Source organism: Lycium barbarum, chromosome 6, assembly GCF_019175385.1.
Source record: "Lycium barbarum isolate Lr01 chromosome 6, ASM1917538v2, whole genome shotgun sequence".
Taxonomy (NCBI): Eukaryota; Viridiplantae; Streptophyta; class Magnoliopsida; order Solanales; family Solanaceae; genus Lycium; species Lycium barbarum.
In genome coordinates this window covers 369,430-386,888 of record NC_083342.1, presented here as the reverse complement: position 1 = coordinate 386,888, position 17,459 = coordinate 369,430, and the positions used below count along the sequence as shown (strand labels likewise).

Below are 17,459 nucleotides of genomic sequence, written 5' to 3'. Positions count from 1 at the left end.
TCACTCAATTATTGAAAATGGTGTAACAAAGTTTTTTCTTTAATTTTTTATTTTATAACATAAAAGTCACTTTATTATTGCTATGTCGCTCTACAATATACTCTTAGTGGGAAAATATATTTTTTGTAACAAGTTAATGACGTGACACAATGTTTAAAAGTCGAAAAAAACAAAGGACGTAAAACCCAACCAATTTAACCAAATCTTTTCATACACATTATTACCACCTAACCTTGGTTAAGTGATATTTAATCTTTAGTTTTCATCTCCTAAGGTATGAGCAGAAGGTCTTTCGGAAACAACCTCCCTATCTTGCGAGATAGGAGTAAGGTCTGCGTACACTTTACCCTTCCCAGACCCCTTATTGTGAGATTTCACTGGATATGTTGTTGTTGTAGTAGTTTTCATCTGCTAAGGTTAAATTGTTTGATTTGATGTAATCGTATGCTGATAAGTATTTACATGTATGCTTCCATGGAGGCCTCAGGGTGTTAATTTTGATTTATTTTTCAGGAAATATAAAATAAAAAAGGAACTTTTCTATTGGAAACATGAACTTTGCATTAATAAGCTTTGACAGGGTTTATACAACAGAATGGCTGACATTTTTCAGTACCATATTGTTAATATTATTTCATAATAAGAAGATTCTATATATCATTTATATAAATGCAGCAATATCCTTATAAAGCTACTTGAGGGAAGACCATGAGGGGCTTGTTCATTTCGAATCTGATGCTGCTTTGGACATCAAACATTAGCTGAAGCTTTACCTTTCCATCTACAGAGTTAAAATGGTAAAAAAAATAAAAAGTTAGGAGCCATATATAACATCATTTAATTACATATTCAAAATTTTAAGACAATGGGAATAAAAGATCGATCATTGAATTCGTTACTCGGTCGCGGCAATAAATGCAAATATAATAAACACTACTTCCTGTCCATATTATCCGTTTGTCGTTTTGGTTAACTGAATTTGCTTTAAAAGATACTTGTTTTTAGAAAAAACAAAAAGTATTTATGACTTCTTTTCAAAAAATCACCTTAGTTATGCTCTAAAAACAGTGTAGTGCTAATTAATAAGTGAGATTATATTTTTAGACAAATACTCTAATAATTAAGGTTATTTAATGTCTTTGGCTTATGCAATAACTTTAAAAGACAGATAATTAATATGGACCAGAGGTAATATATGCGTTTCAAAATTCTTCAACTATACTACATTTGCCTATGTATCTTATTAGAGAGAGAGAGACCTGAAAGTAAGCCTCAAGCTTAGTCTTTAGAGTAGTTGCCTATGTATCTTATTAGAGAGAGAGAGACCTGAAAGTAAGCCTCAAGCTTAGTCTTTAGAGTAGCATACTCTTGTTTCACTCCTTGGAATGTGTTCTTGCACCTGCAAAATTTGGTCCATAAATAATAAGGTTAGAAGTTTTGTACACTGACAGACTATAATACTTTTGTACAATCAAATTAAATTACATGTAAAAATCTACATATTTATAACAAACATGAGTTGATAATTAACTTTAGAGTAGAATAAATAACTTCTTAACCTTTTCAAATATTGTTGTTACATCAAGGAAACTAGCTATAAGTAGGAGAAGGCAAGATACTTTACCCTTCTATATTTTTTGCATTACAATATTCCTGAAACTGAGAACATTGTCTTTTTACTCTTGTGGCACCAATGCTGCAACAAAAGTTCTAATATTAAATATTGTAATTCATTTAGTAAAGAGAAATACATATACTGAAGGTACGGCGTATGGGTACTTCTAGAGTTCGAGATGTCTAAGTTTAGACGCAATAAGCAATATTATTTGTCGAGAATATATACCTTTTGAACAAAAACGGGTTCAACTTGATAACTTTTACATATTGATATTTTTTCTTACATTATCAGGTTACTTTAGACGTAATTAAAGGCAACTAATCATAATTAGTGGAATTAGAGTAGCATGAAAAATAAGGTAAGCAACATTTACAATGGATTAAATTGCAGTAATATGGTATAAAAAAATATTTACTCTATCAGTAAATATGCGATAAATCCTTAATTAATAGACAACCAAAAAAAGAAGTGGGACAATTTGAGAAAGGGAAATTTAATAATAAAAGTATATACGGAGATCCATGCATGCAAATGAAGCAGTATACATAATCTTAGAAAAAGTCATGATACAACCTCCCAAACGATTAGATTCTCCACTACAATTATCTAATAATTTGTCTAGGAATCAAGAAAAAGAATTACTTTTTTTTTGTGTGTACTAAAGATAAGGATATTCTTAAGTGATTCAAAGTGGAAAAGTAACCATTCTGCAAAACAAAAACAAAAACAAACAAAAAAACTCCAATTTGTTCAATTTCCTTTTTGGAAAAGTTACCATGTTTATTACTATAAAACAATTAAAATGTTGGGGAAAAAGAAGCTGCTAAATTTGAGGTGAAAAAGTACATGTGGAGATCAGAAGAAAAAAGAGGATTGCAGAATCCTGCAAAAAAAGTCTAGAACGTCTGAGTGGAATATGAGAATAAGAATTTTACTTGTTTTTTCAACCCTACTCAATAATTTGTTGGCCAAATGTGGACCCATATAGATTCATTAAACTTTTCTATCTTTTTTGGTTATTCTTTGAAAAGGTGAACTCACAACGTAAATACAAAAATATATAGGATATAAGTTTATATAGTACATCAATAACATATCAATGTATTATTAGTGTATTTTAACATGTTATAGAATGCTACTTGATAATTTATTCTAGATTACAAACTAAAATTATAATAGAGAATTACCTACAATTATCTTTCAAGTCCGATCTATTGTGTAAATATTTTTTGTACCTTCAGTACATTTATAATACTCATAAATTCTAAATAATTATAGACATGATACCTTGAGCTGCTACCCTTGAATTGGTACATCAAATTATCCAGCCTAGCAAAATCACAGGGTCCATTTTCCCTGCATAGAACAAAAGCAAAACAATAATTGGGTAAGCATTAATTACAAATATTACAATTTTTTATATAATTTCCTGATGTATATATTTTAAGTGGTGCTGAGGAATTAGAGAAATGACTTGGTGAATGACATGGGGAATTAAGTTGGGAGAAAATGAGTTTTTCCCTGTTTTGTAAGTGTTATATCACGTTGATATTATAAATAAGATGAGTTATTGACGTGTCTATATATACACTTATTCATGACAATTTTATATATATGTCAGCCTACTTGTAATAAACGAGATCGAATTTAACATTTTGTGGTTTTTTTTCATTTTCTACATGCAATAATATATAGGCATAACAGAAAAGTTGAGGCAGTTTAACAAATAACTTGCATGTCAACAAAATGGAGATTTCTTTAGTTGTCACAAAAATGAACGTCTTTATTACAACTCGAAGTGGTCGTCACAAAAAGCGATAGTTTTAGTGACAACCCGTATCTTCAAGGATGGTATTGATGATTATACATTTTTTTTCAATAGTGACAACTACACTTGAGTTTTCACAAATATTTGTCTTTTCTGCGTAGAAAAAGATTTGCTGAAAAAAAAATTGACTTACCTAAGCATTAGTGCTTATGATTCCATTTTTTTAGATAATCTAAAAGGGATCGAAGTTAACTTGATTAACACTATTATGACTTATGATATTCATATAAAAAAAACTTCTTACAGTGCAAGTTCAATATTGCGAATAAATCTGGCTGAATCCGTGTAAAATAGCTTGACAACTTCTTCAACAAAGTTAGGGTTTGCATCATCTTGCAATTCTTCAAGATGAATAAATTGTTCATCAAGGTATCCCTGCACAAAAATACTAGTTATAATTAAAATTATTCACCTTTGTAACAAATAACAAATTAAATTTTATTCACTGACATTATAAAATATTATTTAAAGCTATAGATTCATTATCATTTGAACGACTCCAACAAGTTATAATCCACATAAATTAGGACTGAAGAAGCAATAGTTTTTTAATCGTAAAGGTTTATACGAAAAGCTATGTGTTTATTAGTTTGACGTAAGTATCAAGAGCGATTATGTTTTTTTGAAATTGAAACTCCACAAAAACTAATATCTTTTCATATAATAGTACTACATGTCAAATAGAGCACACTCATTTCCTAAAGTTAGAATGATTTGTGAATTTTGTATTTAAATTTAAGAAATAATTACATGTGACTAAGTAATTAAATAAAAATATGACCTGGTCCAAGAGGCTTCTCCTCATGTAAGCAGCTTGGTGTTGCTTTTGGTTCTCCATTTTTTTGTTTGCGTAAAAAGAAATGGAAATATTGAATTTAAAGAAGTATTAAAATCTGTTTGAAGAATAAAAGAGGCTATGATATACTATTGCTAAAGACTAGAATTGTATGTATATATAGGGAAAGAAAGTGAGAAAATACAAAGAAGAAAAAGATTGATAAATGGTCCAAATCTTAATAATTCGATCGACACCATCACAAGAAGAACCTCTTTTTTTTTTCTTCTCTTGGACCAAATCCCTATTATTCACTTTACCATTGGTTCTTATTTTGTTGTATTGAGAAAAGTATAAAAAGTTATCGATACATATGCATTGTTCATACTACAGTAAATCGCTAACTTTTATCTACGAATTCCTAGCTCGTTGGTAACGTTTCCAATGGGATTTCCAACGAGACGATGTCGAAAATTAGTGATTTTCTAGCTTAGTAGTGAATAAATATATGTATGTTTGTCTCTGTGTTTAATGTATTAACTTTTGTTATTTAAACATAATAACTTAACATATTTGAGGTAAAGATTGAGTATGAACAAACATTTATTATTGAAAAAGCTTAGTTCTCCTTGTTATCAAACTCTCATTTTTCAGTCCATTAATTAACATGCTCTTGTATATACCTTCCCATCCATGATGGACACAAATAGAAATAATTGGACATCAAGTTGACGAATCTTTTGCCAGTAAAAGTTTTATACATCTTCTAGTGCATTCTATATATATTCCAAGTCTTTTGTTTTCTCTCGAACCACTATGTTGAGTTGCACAACTTACTTTCTATCTTACGCAGTTTTAGATTTTCGTCTATGGGATAGAACACGTTATTCTACTTGTTCCAAGCTTAGCATTTGCGGAATAGTAAAGAACAAGAAAGTAAATGACACAACAATTTTATGTGGAAACCACCCAGCTCACAAGGGCGAAAAAAACACGACCTACACCTCTGTGAGATTTTTCCCAAAATCCACTACAACTGTGAGCCTGTGCAAATTCAAGTTACAAACTCTGTAATCTAGAAACTACACTCTAATTCCTATGTCAACAATCTCCCAGACTGTTGAGTCAACTCCAAGTTATCCCAACTTGGAGTTGAACTTGACTAATTGTGTATATATATAATTTATGCTTCTATGAAAGCGGATAAGGTACAACTCGATAAACAACCTAATACACAAATCTAGACTCAAGAAATGTAACACTTAAACTCTATGAAACTATTTCTTCAATCTTCTTCGTAGAATCAGGTGGCACTTCTGGATACACAAGACTCAATATAACATTGATTGTATTCGCTCAATATTCTTATTTCTCTCTTTGTGAATGTGCAAACTTTCTTCATGGCATGACTTGAATATTTATAGCTCTAGGTTTGCCTTGCTGAACTTAATCCCTACGTGATAAGGCCCATTATGAGAGTTAGGTTTTGAGTTGACTTAGGATTCTTACTTTCAATGCTGCTTCAGTATCCTTGTAGGAGTCTGAAGTATCTTGACAATTATGGCTAGAAATCTGGCAAACTTGTTCGTCAAGTCTTTACCATAAAATACAAATCCTACTCACAATAGGACTGTGAGCTAGAACATGTTCTTGGACCTGGTTCAAGCACCTGGTTTAGTCACCGCCTGCTCGCAATAAGACTTTGAGATGGAACATGTTCTTAGACTTGATTCAATCAACTCCATCTTCATCAGGACAAGCTTATTCACACATCCTGCTTCCCCCTGTTTTTATCTGTCTGCATATGGATCGGACCCTTCTGCTCTCACACACTTCTTTCCCCTGTCTTTTGTATTTGCACACCTCTTCATATCTAAACTCTTAAGAACATGTCTCAGACATTGTTCATTCCCCTAATTACCTCACACCAGCATATAGGAGGGAACATCTTTATAGACCTAGTCCATCTACCCTTGTCTTGCTCTATGTTTATGGTCTATTTGCTGCACTTATCCCTGTTGGAACATATTTGCAAACATGGTTCATGTGTTTTGTTTGTCTGCAACTTTCTTGAGTAGATCATGCCTGCAGACCGGGTTCACCTACCTTGTTCAACAGTTCTGTCCATCAATATTTTGTGTCTAGTTCATTTGCCGTTTGTTGTATCCCATCCATCTGTCTCTAAAGCTGGTTTACTGCCCTTGTTCATTTACTTTGTCAATCATAAAAAATTACATGCTTATGTCAACAAACTAAAAAAGTAGGAAATAGTAGTGGATAAATTTTCTATCGCTAAACAGTAAAAATATGTCACTAGTTTTATTTACCAACGATTAGCGATGAGGTATTTGCAACGGATCCCATTTTTTTAGCGATGAGGTATTTGCAACGAATCCCCCTTTTTTTTTTTTTTTTGATTGGGTGAACTTGTAGCCAACTTCTCATTTTGACTTTAATTAGTTAACAATACCAACATTAAATAGTTTAATTTCACCAAGAAATAAACTAAAAATATAATACATCGCGTGATGTACTTAAGTATCAGCAAACTCTTTTTTTTTTTTTTATCAATCTCTCCCATCTCAAAGGATGGCAGCATATGTATTTATATAATATAGTAGCAGAGCACACAACAGAGAGTTAAACTCCCTGTACCTACTTAGAATGGGATAACCACCATTCTTTTAATCATGTAGGATTTCACATAAGCTTACAAAAATCAACTATGTGCTAAGAGATTATCTCTAATCTCTCCTATACCAACTAGTATACCTGTCAAGGGACATCAAAATTATAGAGCCTACACATTTGTTTATCTATCCAGAAGGAATTCTTGTGCGGTTTCATTCTGAAAGTTGGAAGTTGCATTCTATCAACATTAATAGCCCCTCTAATTTCTCTTGGGATGCCCTGCGTATCCGAAATATAAGCAGCTCTAGTACAATGCAGTCCCCAATTTGCCAATAGACCTGCAACTTTATTACCCTCTCTAAAACAAACAGTGATGAATAGTTCAGATCTCAAAATTTTCCAACATCTCTTTAGTGTGCAGTGTTTTAAAAAGCAGTTCTGCGATTCGCCTCGGGGCTCGCCCCGGGGTGGGGCACTAGCAAAATGCCTCAGGGCTCGCGTGCGGGGCTTAATTCCTGCAAGGCTTACGCCCTAAGCGCCTAATTGTACGCCCTAAACACGCTAAAGCCCAACGCTCGGGGCTCGCCTAACAGTTCTTACACAATTATATGTTAAATTCCTTAATTAAAACCGTTGACCCTCATAATTCTTTAACAAATGATTGATACTTAATAATTTTTCATTTACCGAAATAAGATGATTGAGTATAACTCAAATAACAAGTCGTAGTATTGCATATTTACTATATGAGAACATCGTGAGAGTGAATATCACTTAATATTTCTTTTTAGAATACATAACCGAATTGTGAATTTTCACTTGTCATTGATCTTTTGTCCTATGCATCAAAATTATCATATTTTATTATTTCTCTATTTGAAAGTAATTTTATTTTTATTCATGAAGGAGTTACGTTTCAATTATAATACTGATAAAGTTGTTTATAGAGAGATACAATGAATAGTATGCTAGTAATATTGTTTTAACAAATTGTGATTTTTTCATTGTTTGAAAGTTAAGATGTTAGAGTTGATTTGCATTTCATAATAGCTTTTATTTCATTGTATTGTTTATACTTGTAAGGTTATATATATATACTTTTCTTTTATTTTTTATGTAATTTTACCTATTTAAAAATATTATTATAATTATATTATTTTATGAAATACAAAAAATTAAATACCCATGGGGCTTACACCCCGTGCCTCGGGGCTTACGCCTCACCGGGACATATGTAAAACGCCCCGCCTTACACCCCTGCCTTTTTAAACACTGTTAATGTGTACTATGGTATCCCACAAGTCCCATGGAGGATCATGTTTGTTAGAAGTCCATTCAGTAACGAGTATGGAATCACATTCAATTTCAATCCTCCATATTCCAGCCCTGCTGCACCAGTCAACTCCTATCTTAAGAGTCGAAGCCTCTGCATTATTATTTGTCATACAGCCTAAAAGACAAGCAAAAACATTCACCATTTGACCCCTATCATTTCTAACAATTCCACCACCTGCACTCGGTACCAGCAGTAGGAAAGGACCACTTCACTTGAATAAAAGTCACATAATCTTTAGCCTTCTCCATAACCTTCAGGAAAACATCCCAATTTAATAGAGAATGGATCTTTGGTATTTGCTTATGAACAATAGTAGTGACTTGTTGGCAAATATGAGAAATGATCTTGTTAGGGTGCATATGAATATTATCAAATCTGCTCTTACATCTAGCTTTCCATATTTGCCACACAATTATGCTAGGGATGATTTGAAGCACTATTTTTTTAATGTCATTTTTTCCTTTAGTACACCACCAGGAGATCATGAGATGCCTCAGGTTGGAGGGATCATTGTTGATGCCAAACATCTGGTTAAAATACCTCCACACCTTTTGACTGATCATGCTACTACAGAACAAATGCTCTTCAGTTTCTTGATGATGTATGCTGCAACACGAACACATGGAGGGAAGATTGATGCCAAACTTCAATAAGTTGATGTCCGCTGCAACCTTATGTTTGAGAAGTCTCCAAGCAAAGAAAGAAACCTTAACAGGGTTCTTATTGTGCCAAATCATCTTGTTAACCATGGAGGGGTGATGATGATCTCTTAAGAAATTCCAAGCAGATTTATAAGAAAAATTCCCATCTATATTGATGGTCCAAACAGGTTGGTCATTTAGATGAGGAAATTTTCTAGTAATTCCCTGGATATGAGCCACCATATCCAGAGGAATAATCTGGATCAGTTTAGCAATATTCCACCCATCATTGAGGAAGTAATCTGACACTTTCCCCCTAACTGAGGTGTTAGCATTTCCATATCGAGCAAGTCTTCCTTGTCCTGTCCAATTATCCCACCAGAAACTAGAGTTTCCTTTATTTACTTTCCACAAGATCAACTGGTCAACTTTATCTCTACTTTTCATAAGTCTTCTCCAACAATGAGATTGCGTGTAGCTCCATTTCCTGGCTACTGGGTGAATCCTTCTTGTATATTTGGCATTCAAAAAATTAGCCCAGAGAGATTTCTTTGTTCTATAGCTCCACCATAACTTAGCCCCAAAGTTGTCAGATATACTTTGCAAAGACCTAATGCCTATTCCTCCTTCTTCAGTAGGATAACACATTTTCCTCCAGGCCACCCAGTGATGCTTATTTTTACCATCAGCAGTGTCCCGAAGAAAGCTTGTAAAAAAAATGCTCCATCTGCTGGCAGATGGATTTTGAGGGTTGGCAAATAGATAGCAAGTACACTGGCACAGTAGCAAGGGCATGCTTGATGAGAATGATCTTCCCCCCTATTGATAATATATTGCAATGCCAAGTTTCAAGTTTCTTCACGATTTTAGTTGCAGATTGAGTAAAATATTCAATTTTCTTCCTCCCTTGAAATAAAGGGCATCCAAGATAGTTTATAGGAAATTCCTTTCTCCGAACCTGCAAATATTGAGAAACAATGTTAATTCTATTGTTAGATATGTTGGAATCCATAAGAAAACAACTTTTCTCTTTGTTAATAATTTGTCCTGAAGCTTTTTCATAGTTTTTCAAACAATCCATGACAAGCTTGAGAGTGTGAGATTTTCCTGCACAAAATATTATAAGATCATCAGCATAAGATAAATTATTAATCTTAGGGTTGTTAGGGAGCATATAGTATCCCATAAATCTAGATTTTTCAAACAATTTGTTTAGACTTCTGGAGAGGGCCTCAGATACCAAAATAAACAGACTAGGGGATATGGGATCACCCTGTTTGACACCTCTTTGGGATTTAAAAAATCCATGTCTTTTACCATTTATGGTGACTGAATACCACATGTTAGAAAGAAGGTTCCAAATATTGAAAATCCAAACCTCACTAAATCCCATTTTTCTCATAACATCATAGATGAAAGCTCAGGAAATCCTGTCATAAGCCTTATTCATGTCAATTTTAAAAACAACATTGCCACCTTTGTTATTCTTTTTTAAGTCGTAAATAAGTTCTTGGGCCAGTAAAACATTTCCCCAATTGCCCTCCCTTTTACAAAACCACTTTATTTTGGGAAATTAATTTAGGAATGATTTTAGAAATTCTATTGTTCATGACTTTAGACACAATCTTTTGGGTCACATTGCTGAGACTGATTGGTCTAAATTCTGAAAATTCTTGAGGGGAGTCAACTTTAGGGATAAGGATTAAGCAAGTGTTAGTAAAATATTTTGGCATCTGTTTTCCATTGAAAACTGCAATTACCATACTCAGGATATCATAACAAATAATATCTCCAGATTTTTGAAAAAATAATCCACAAAATCCATCAGGACCAAGTGAACTATTGGGATTAGTGTTGACACTCAATTTCGTCCCTCCTTTATTCCAATTTATTTCCTTAGGCTTCTAAATTTATTGGCGAGCTAAACATTTTTCACTGTTAATATCGTTATTTTCATTTTCACTATTACTAGCATTACTTTATCACAAAATTTCAAAATGGTTTGTCATCATTTTATTTTCAGATTTTGTACTCGTTAAATTAATTATACTTTATCAAGTCCTTTATTTTCTACATATTAATCACTAATTATCATAGTTATTAAATTAGAAGCCCAAAAAAATAATTTAAATAAAGGAGGAAGGATCCATATTTTCAGCCAATCAATGGCCCAAACAATCAAGCCCATTTCATCCAAATGGAGTAGCCCACACTTTAAATTCACCACTTAACCAACCAGCCCATTACTTCACTGTTATGTTCCGTATTTTTATACATTGAGACAACCCGGATTAACTATGATAAGTTAGGGCCAAGGTTATTCCGGGATTTGAAGTCGGGACTTTTGACTTTTGATTTTACTTTGGGACATAAGTTGTACATGAAATTGTTGGCATTGATCACTTAGGAAAATTTAGGACCAAAATTTATATAATTGGAAGTTAAAATCTTGCACAAAAGAGGCCCTTGGCCGTGTGGCTTGTAGTGGTCCCACACATTGTTGTGGCCAATTTTAATTGGTCCAACACACGTGTGGGCCAAAGACACTTGGAGATTTTTATGTGGAACTTAAAAGATGACTTCTAAGTCATCTTTCCTCATTTTCCACACTTAGCAAAATATCAAGAAATTGGAGAACCAACAAACCCCAAACTCTCGGCCAAGAGAGGGAAAAACCAACTCCAATTCTAGCCTTTCCAAAATTATTTCTTTGGTGTAAATCCACTATTTGGAGGTCCCTAAGTAGCGTGGAAGTGTTGTTTGGGTCATCTAACTAGTCGTTGTGCCCATTTGCAAACCCTAGCCTATTTGTGGAATTGAAGAAGAAAGGTAGGATTTGATCTTGTTTATGTATTGTGAATGTTTTATGCATATTGTAGTATGTTAATATGGATGAAAATAATGAAATATGGTACGTTGAAGTTGGGCCGTGTGTTTGGTGTGTTAGTCGTGAGGTGTGTGTATGTTGTGTGGTGTTGGGTCGATGAATTAATGTTATGTAGCATGTTTGATTGTTGTAGGGTGAAGAAATGAATGAGAACCATCAGTATATGTATATGTGTAATGTGGCCGTGTATAGGCAAAGGATGAATTAATATCGCTTAGTATTTTAGTTGTTGTCGTTATGAATTCTAGTTTGGAAATGAGCGTTTAATGACTCAAGATTGATGTTGTAATTGTATGGTCTGATTTGAGGGTTATTGTGTGTTTGATGTAAATTGTATATTTATGAGAATTATATCGTTATAGTGTGGATTGTTGATACAAATCATGACTTGAAAATGAGGAATTTGTTAAAGGGGGGTTCTCGGGTTTGGGGACTGTTTTCGGCTAAATTGGAGCCATTGTTGGATTGTTGGAAATATTGTGTGAACTGTATAGAATGTTCTTGAATGTTGTTAGTATGGGTTTGGGTTAGTATTTGAATGTATAAGCGTTGATGTTGGCTTGAAGGTAAGCCGTTGATTTGAATATTTGGAAAGTTGTTGAATGATGTAAAAGAGAGTTACTATTGCTATATTGCCTTTCGAATTGGTTATCGATGTTGCTAGGTTGGTTATTGTTGTTGTTGATTTTGGCCGAGTTAAATTCTCGGGGTGGCCTATTTACAGGGAAATGCTGCCCAAATTTCTGTAGAATTTAGAGTTAGTTTGGAATAAATGGCTTACCTATGGCTAATGTTTGATATTCGTTGGCGTATTTGTAGACCTTGGGGAGCCCGAGGCGTAGATTGGGATTAACTTTAGATTGGCTAGCTTGGAGTGCGTACGAGGTATGTAAAGCTCAAACCTTCCTTCTTTTGGCATGCCTTAGTTTTAAATAGGCTAGATTACGAGCCTCGAGGAAATTCTAAATTCGAAATCCGAGCACGTTATGATCCTTATATATATTTCTTGGCATTCTTATGTATGATGTGATGAAGTATGAACCATTATGTCTTCGAAAGCATTGATTTCCAAACTTTGTACAAAAAGTTGTTTTAAAGAATTCCGTAACTACGAAACGCCGTATCTTTCACAGAAAGGCTCGGATTGCTCCGATATCCTCGTAGGAGCTTGTATGGCGTATGATAAGTATGTTTCCCATAGGCGGGTCCGGCTCGGGTCAATACCCGTCCGTGGGTCCCGCGACTTTCCTTTATGTAATTCGGACGACTTTTGAAAGAATTTGGTATGATTATCATTTCGAATTTCAAGTATGGTCATTTACTTATATTTGAGTCTATGATAATGATTTTATGCATATGGTTACTCATGACTCTGCTTGTGCGTTCTGTTATATCTTTCGCCGGTTCTGTTGTCGTGCGCGCTTTGATATACTCCGGTGTTATGCTGTGTTTATGATTTACCGAGCCACTCGTTGGAGGGCCAGGTTCCGGTTATATTTGGTGTTATGCTGTGCATGGCGTTATGCTGTGTTATGATATGTGACGGGGATATGGAGATTTGAAACTTTCTGGTGTTATGCTATGTTATGGCGCCATCGACGGGCGGGCGACCATATTCTTCTGTACCCTATGCATGACTTATATATTTTTAAATTAAACATTTTGTTATGTTGGATTTGTACTTATGTTCTGTACTCCTATTTCGTTTATGTCTCAGATTTGTTTTCTGTATCTTCTACTTTGCATACTCAGTACATATTTCGTACTGACCCCCTTTCTTCGGGGGGGGGGGGGGGGCTGCGTTTCATGCCCGCAAGTACAGACGCACAGTTTGGCGATCCACCAGTTTAGGACACCCTCTTTTGCAGTTTGAAGTGCTCTTTTCATTTTGGAGCCTACATTTTGGTATATATCTTAGTTCGTTGCATATGTATATATTTGTTCAGGGGTACGGCGGGGCCCTGTCCCGCCATATGTTTTGATTGGTCTATTTAGAGGTCTGTAGACGTATATGTGGGTTGTGCCTACTTCTGTACAAGTGTGTTTGTATGATCCTATTCGCCATAGCAGCCTTGTCGGCTTGCATTTGTATATGTTTTGGGTCGTTGCGCCATTTGATAGCCTTGTCGGCTTTTAATATATATATATGGTTGCATTTGAAATATGTCTAAGTCAGTTTGATATGATTTGTGGCAGTGTGTGATATTGGTGCCCGTGTACGCTATCTGTATGTGATTCGATCTGGATAAATGTGTTAGGGTGCCCAACTCGGGCACTAGTCACGGCCTACGGGGTTGGGTCGTGACATTCACCCGACACGGTTCAGTCCATACCCGCTAACTACCCGACCCGGCCCACCTTTTTGTCATTAGTTCATCCTCCAAACAAACCTAGCCGACTTCTCTTTCTCTTTCCTTTCAGCCCTTGTCATCTTCTCTCCTCTCCCTTTCCCTTCGTTTCTCTCTCTACGATCTTGGTAAAATCACAGACGATTTTCGCGATTACAGGCCATGCATGGCCATCTTGGGAAAAGAATTTAATGATCGGTCTTCTCTCCTTCAGATTTTCAACGATTGAGGGTTGGGTTTTGTTTTCTTTCGCTGTCCTCTGTTTGTGATCTGAAACAATTTTAAATGTTTTCGTCCATTTGTGTAGGAAGACCTTTGCTTTATCAGCTCCTTGGTACAAGTTTTAAAGGGATTTTTATCCCCATTTTCTTTGTTTCTGATTAAGGTCAGAACGAGCCCCTAACATTCTGATTTTGAAAATGAATTTGATTTCAAATCCCGCCCAAAATTGGAACCAGAAAAAACCCTAAACATTCTCCTATAAAGATTGGTTGCTTGACCCGTAGAGAGGAGGTTCTTTTCTTTAGCAGTTTGAATTCTCTAAAAATACAAAAAAAAAAAAAACAGTCTCACTTTGTTTCTTGACATCGATTTCAAAATACCAAACATTTTACTCTGTTTTACTCTATTATTGTTTTGAATCCGAGTATACGCAAGCTCATAGATATTAACATTTGAGTGTGGATCCGCGACCCCGCACCCTGTTCACTACACCCGACAAAGGTTATTTTCCTTCCTCCTAGTTTATTTGGTATTTTACCTACTTGACGGTTATATGTGCTGAGCTACTGGTGCATTCATGTTTGTGTTAATTCCTCTCCCTATTTCAGCCAGTTATGTGTTTTAACTACTAGTTCAGGCGTATTTATGCACGTTTTAATTCCTGTTTAACCGTATCGATATGCTGGTTGTTGGTTTAGTTCATGTTTGGGTTTGAGTTTAGTATGCACATGTTGTTTCGTGGATAGTCTGGTCCTCTTTTTTGTTTGTTTGAATAACATTAGTATAGTCATGAGTGTCTTGTTTGAATCTGAACTTGGTTATTGTATAAGTTATTCAAGTGGAATGCATAATATAGTCATATCTAGTTTTGGTTTTTGTTGAGTAGTTAACTGTTTAAGATCCGACTGTGGGTTTAGTTTGTTAGTTAGATGATTAGTATGTCTATTAGATAATCTTTGGTCAAATGTATATCTACTTACAGAATGTTTTAACATTATGCTTGGTCTTTAAATACTGGTTTTATAGTTTAAAGAGGATTAAGGTATAGCCTGTAATAGACACTTATGTACGGTTTGTAGTCCTGCTCCTTAAATTACATGAATTCACCCACATGTTTGATTAATTTGGTGATAACAGTGAATTAAACTTAGCATATATATGTTAGGTGTATGTGGGTTTGTACATTGTAGAATCTCAGAAATGTGTGAAAGAGCATATTGTTCCTGCTTCTTCCTAGGTACTGTTCGTTTAGAAATTGTTAACTATGGGAATGAGTAATGTGAAGAATATGGTGCCAACCTTAGTGTCTTGTTCAATTGAGACTGTTAGAAATGTTTGGATATATAATTATTATGCTTGATGATTCACTTAATCTATATGTGACTCAGAATTGTTATTTAGTAGTACAAAGTCGCATCTGAGTATAGATATACATCTGGTTCTCGGTCAGTAGAGTTGTCATTTTAAAACGATGTTCGCTTCAAGGTGTTTAGTTGTCTTAGTATATCTACATTGTTCAATGTGGTCAAATCTCAAAATATATTCAAAGAGTCTAAGCATTTAAAAAACTCAGTTTTAACCACTTTAAATCTACACAAATGACCTGCTAAGGCTGTATGTTATGTGTATCTAAACTTGTTTGGTATATCGCTCTCTCTGTCCTAAACTGTTTGGAGCATTGTATCTCTTTCCTGCACCTGTCGTCGTGGTATTTTGGGAATTTGGTCTTGGTGAAAATATGGTGTCGTTTGCTGTTTGGCAGAAGCAAACATCAGTGTCTTTTTTTTTTATCTGAAAGTTGTATGATCTAGTGTTGTGGTAATTTTGAACTAAATGCAACTCACGTATAGATGCATTAGTATCAACAGAAAGTTTTCAGATTCACCTCTTAATTTAGAATTCTTTTAATCAAAATATGGTGAGAAGATTACACCTAATTCTCAGCCTATGTCTAACACTACTATCATGCGATTTTCAGCTTTATTTGTTTCATTTCCATGCCTGTTAGTGATTTGTTTCCTTTACTAATCCCTTCATTTTCTTCCTTCTTTGTTGCATGAACAATGGAGTCGAAGAGTCTCGTTTCGAGACTCGACGTCATCGCTAGATTGGATCTCGCATTTACATCTCCTCCTCATTTCCCTCATATACTCCTCTCAAACTACACCCCGACAGAGAATGAATGAGAAGGGTGAAGCAAACAGTGGACATCTTGATTATAGTTTTCAATATTCTTATTCTTATACACTGTTAATGTGGTTTTCTTTGTTTATTTGGATGATTGTTTGACTATGATGTTAGATCTTGTGATAAGATTATTTTACCTAGAGCTTGACCCTATAAGAGTTAGTCTCGAGTGATCAATTTTAGGAAGCAATAACCAAGATACGTTAATCATATTAACAGTTGTAATTGAGCAAATACTTTTAGTAAAAAATGGCTTTTATTTCAGGTAAGTTTCAACTTTAAAATCAGTTAAACAATTGGGAGTCTCTCGAGTTAGGACACGTTTTAAACCGGCTAAGTTTTCAAAAAAATTCAGACAAGCTTAACATTCGGATTGCATTAGGATCCAAAGTTGCTGAAATCTAATGAAATATTACCAAACTTTCCTAAGTCTTTAAACCAAAGTCAGTTACTTCCTTTTGAGATATGTAACTATTTTCTAGCAAGTTTAACTTTTCTCAACTATTGCACTTTTTTTATTTTAGTATTTTTATCATCTATGTATAAGCTTTATAACTTCCACTCATATTTAGCATCAGTTAACTATTTTCCTCTCAACACTTAGACTTTAAAAAATGATTATGTTTTATCTTATACCTAGCCTTATTAATTAAGTTCGGTCAATTAACCATTTTTAATGGATTTTAAAGGATGTCTAATCCCTTCCCTTTAAGATTAATTGAACCCTTACCCAGAATCTTAAGTTAGTAGACCTTAAAACGGAGTTAACTTTAGAAAATAACTTTAATGAACTTTAGGTGTCCTAATTCACCGTAAATAATTAGGTGGCGACTCCCTAACTTTAAATAACCCCGGAATTACCGGAATGTTATAAACTATTTTTGACTCCAGTTAAAATAGGGTATAACAATTAGTATCAAAGGTAGCATCCTTGACTTCCTGCATAGAAATGGTAGACATTAGAAGGTCATTATCCTCAGCAGAAA

The 17,459-nt window shown here is 34.3% G+C and overlaps 1 protein-coding gene across 2 annotated transcripts; it reads right to left on the bottom strand.

Annotated features, from left to right (window-relative positions):
* Nucleotides 1-542: 542 nt before the first annotated feature.
* LOC132599425 (histidine-containing phosphotransfer protein 4-like) lies at nucleotides 543-4,365 on the bottom strand. Of its 2 annotated transcripts, none has more exons than XM_060312798.1 (6): nucleotides 4,228-4,365; nucleotides 3,691-3,821; nucleotides 2,906-2,974; nucleotides 1,625-1,696; nucleotides 1,260-1,399; nucleotides 543-781 (listed from the first exon to the last, which is right to left on the bottom strand). In XM_060312798.1, the coding sequence occupies exons 1-5, from the start codon at nucleotides 4,282-4,284 to the stop codon at nucleotides 1,279-1,281; spliced, it is 450 nt and encodes a 149-aa protein (XP_060168781.1). In that variant the 5' UTR covers nucleotides 4,285-4,365; the 3' UTR covers nucleotides 543-781; nucleotides 1,260-1,278. The 2 variants fall into 2 exon arrangements, with proteins under 2 accessions (XP_060168781.1, XP_060168782.1); XM_060312799.1 differs by having other exon boundaries at nucleotides 1,327-1,399.
* Between the last annotated feature and the right edge of the window lie 13,094 nt (nucleotides 4,366-17,459).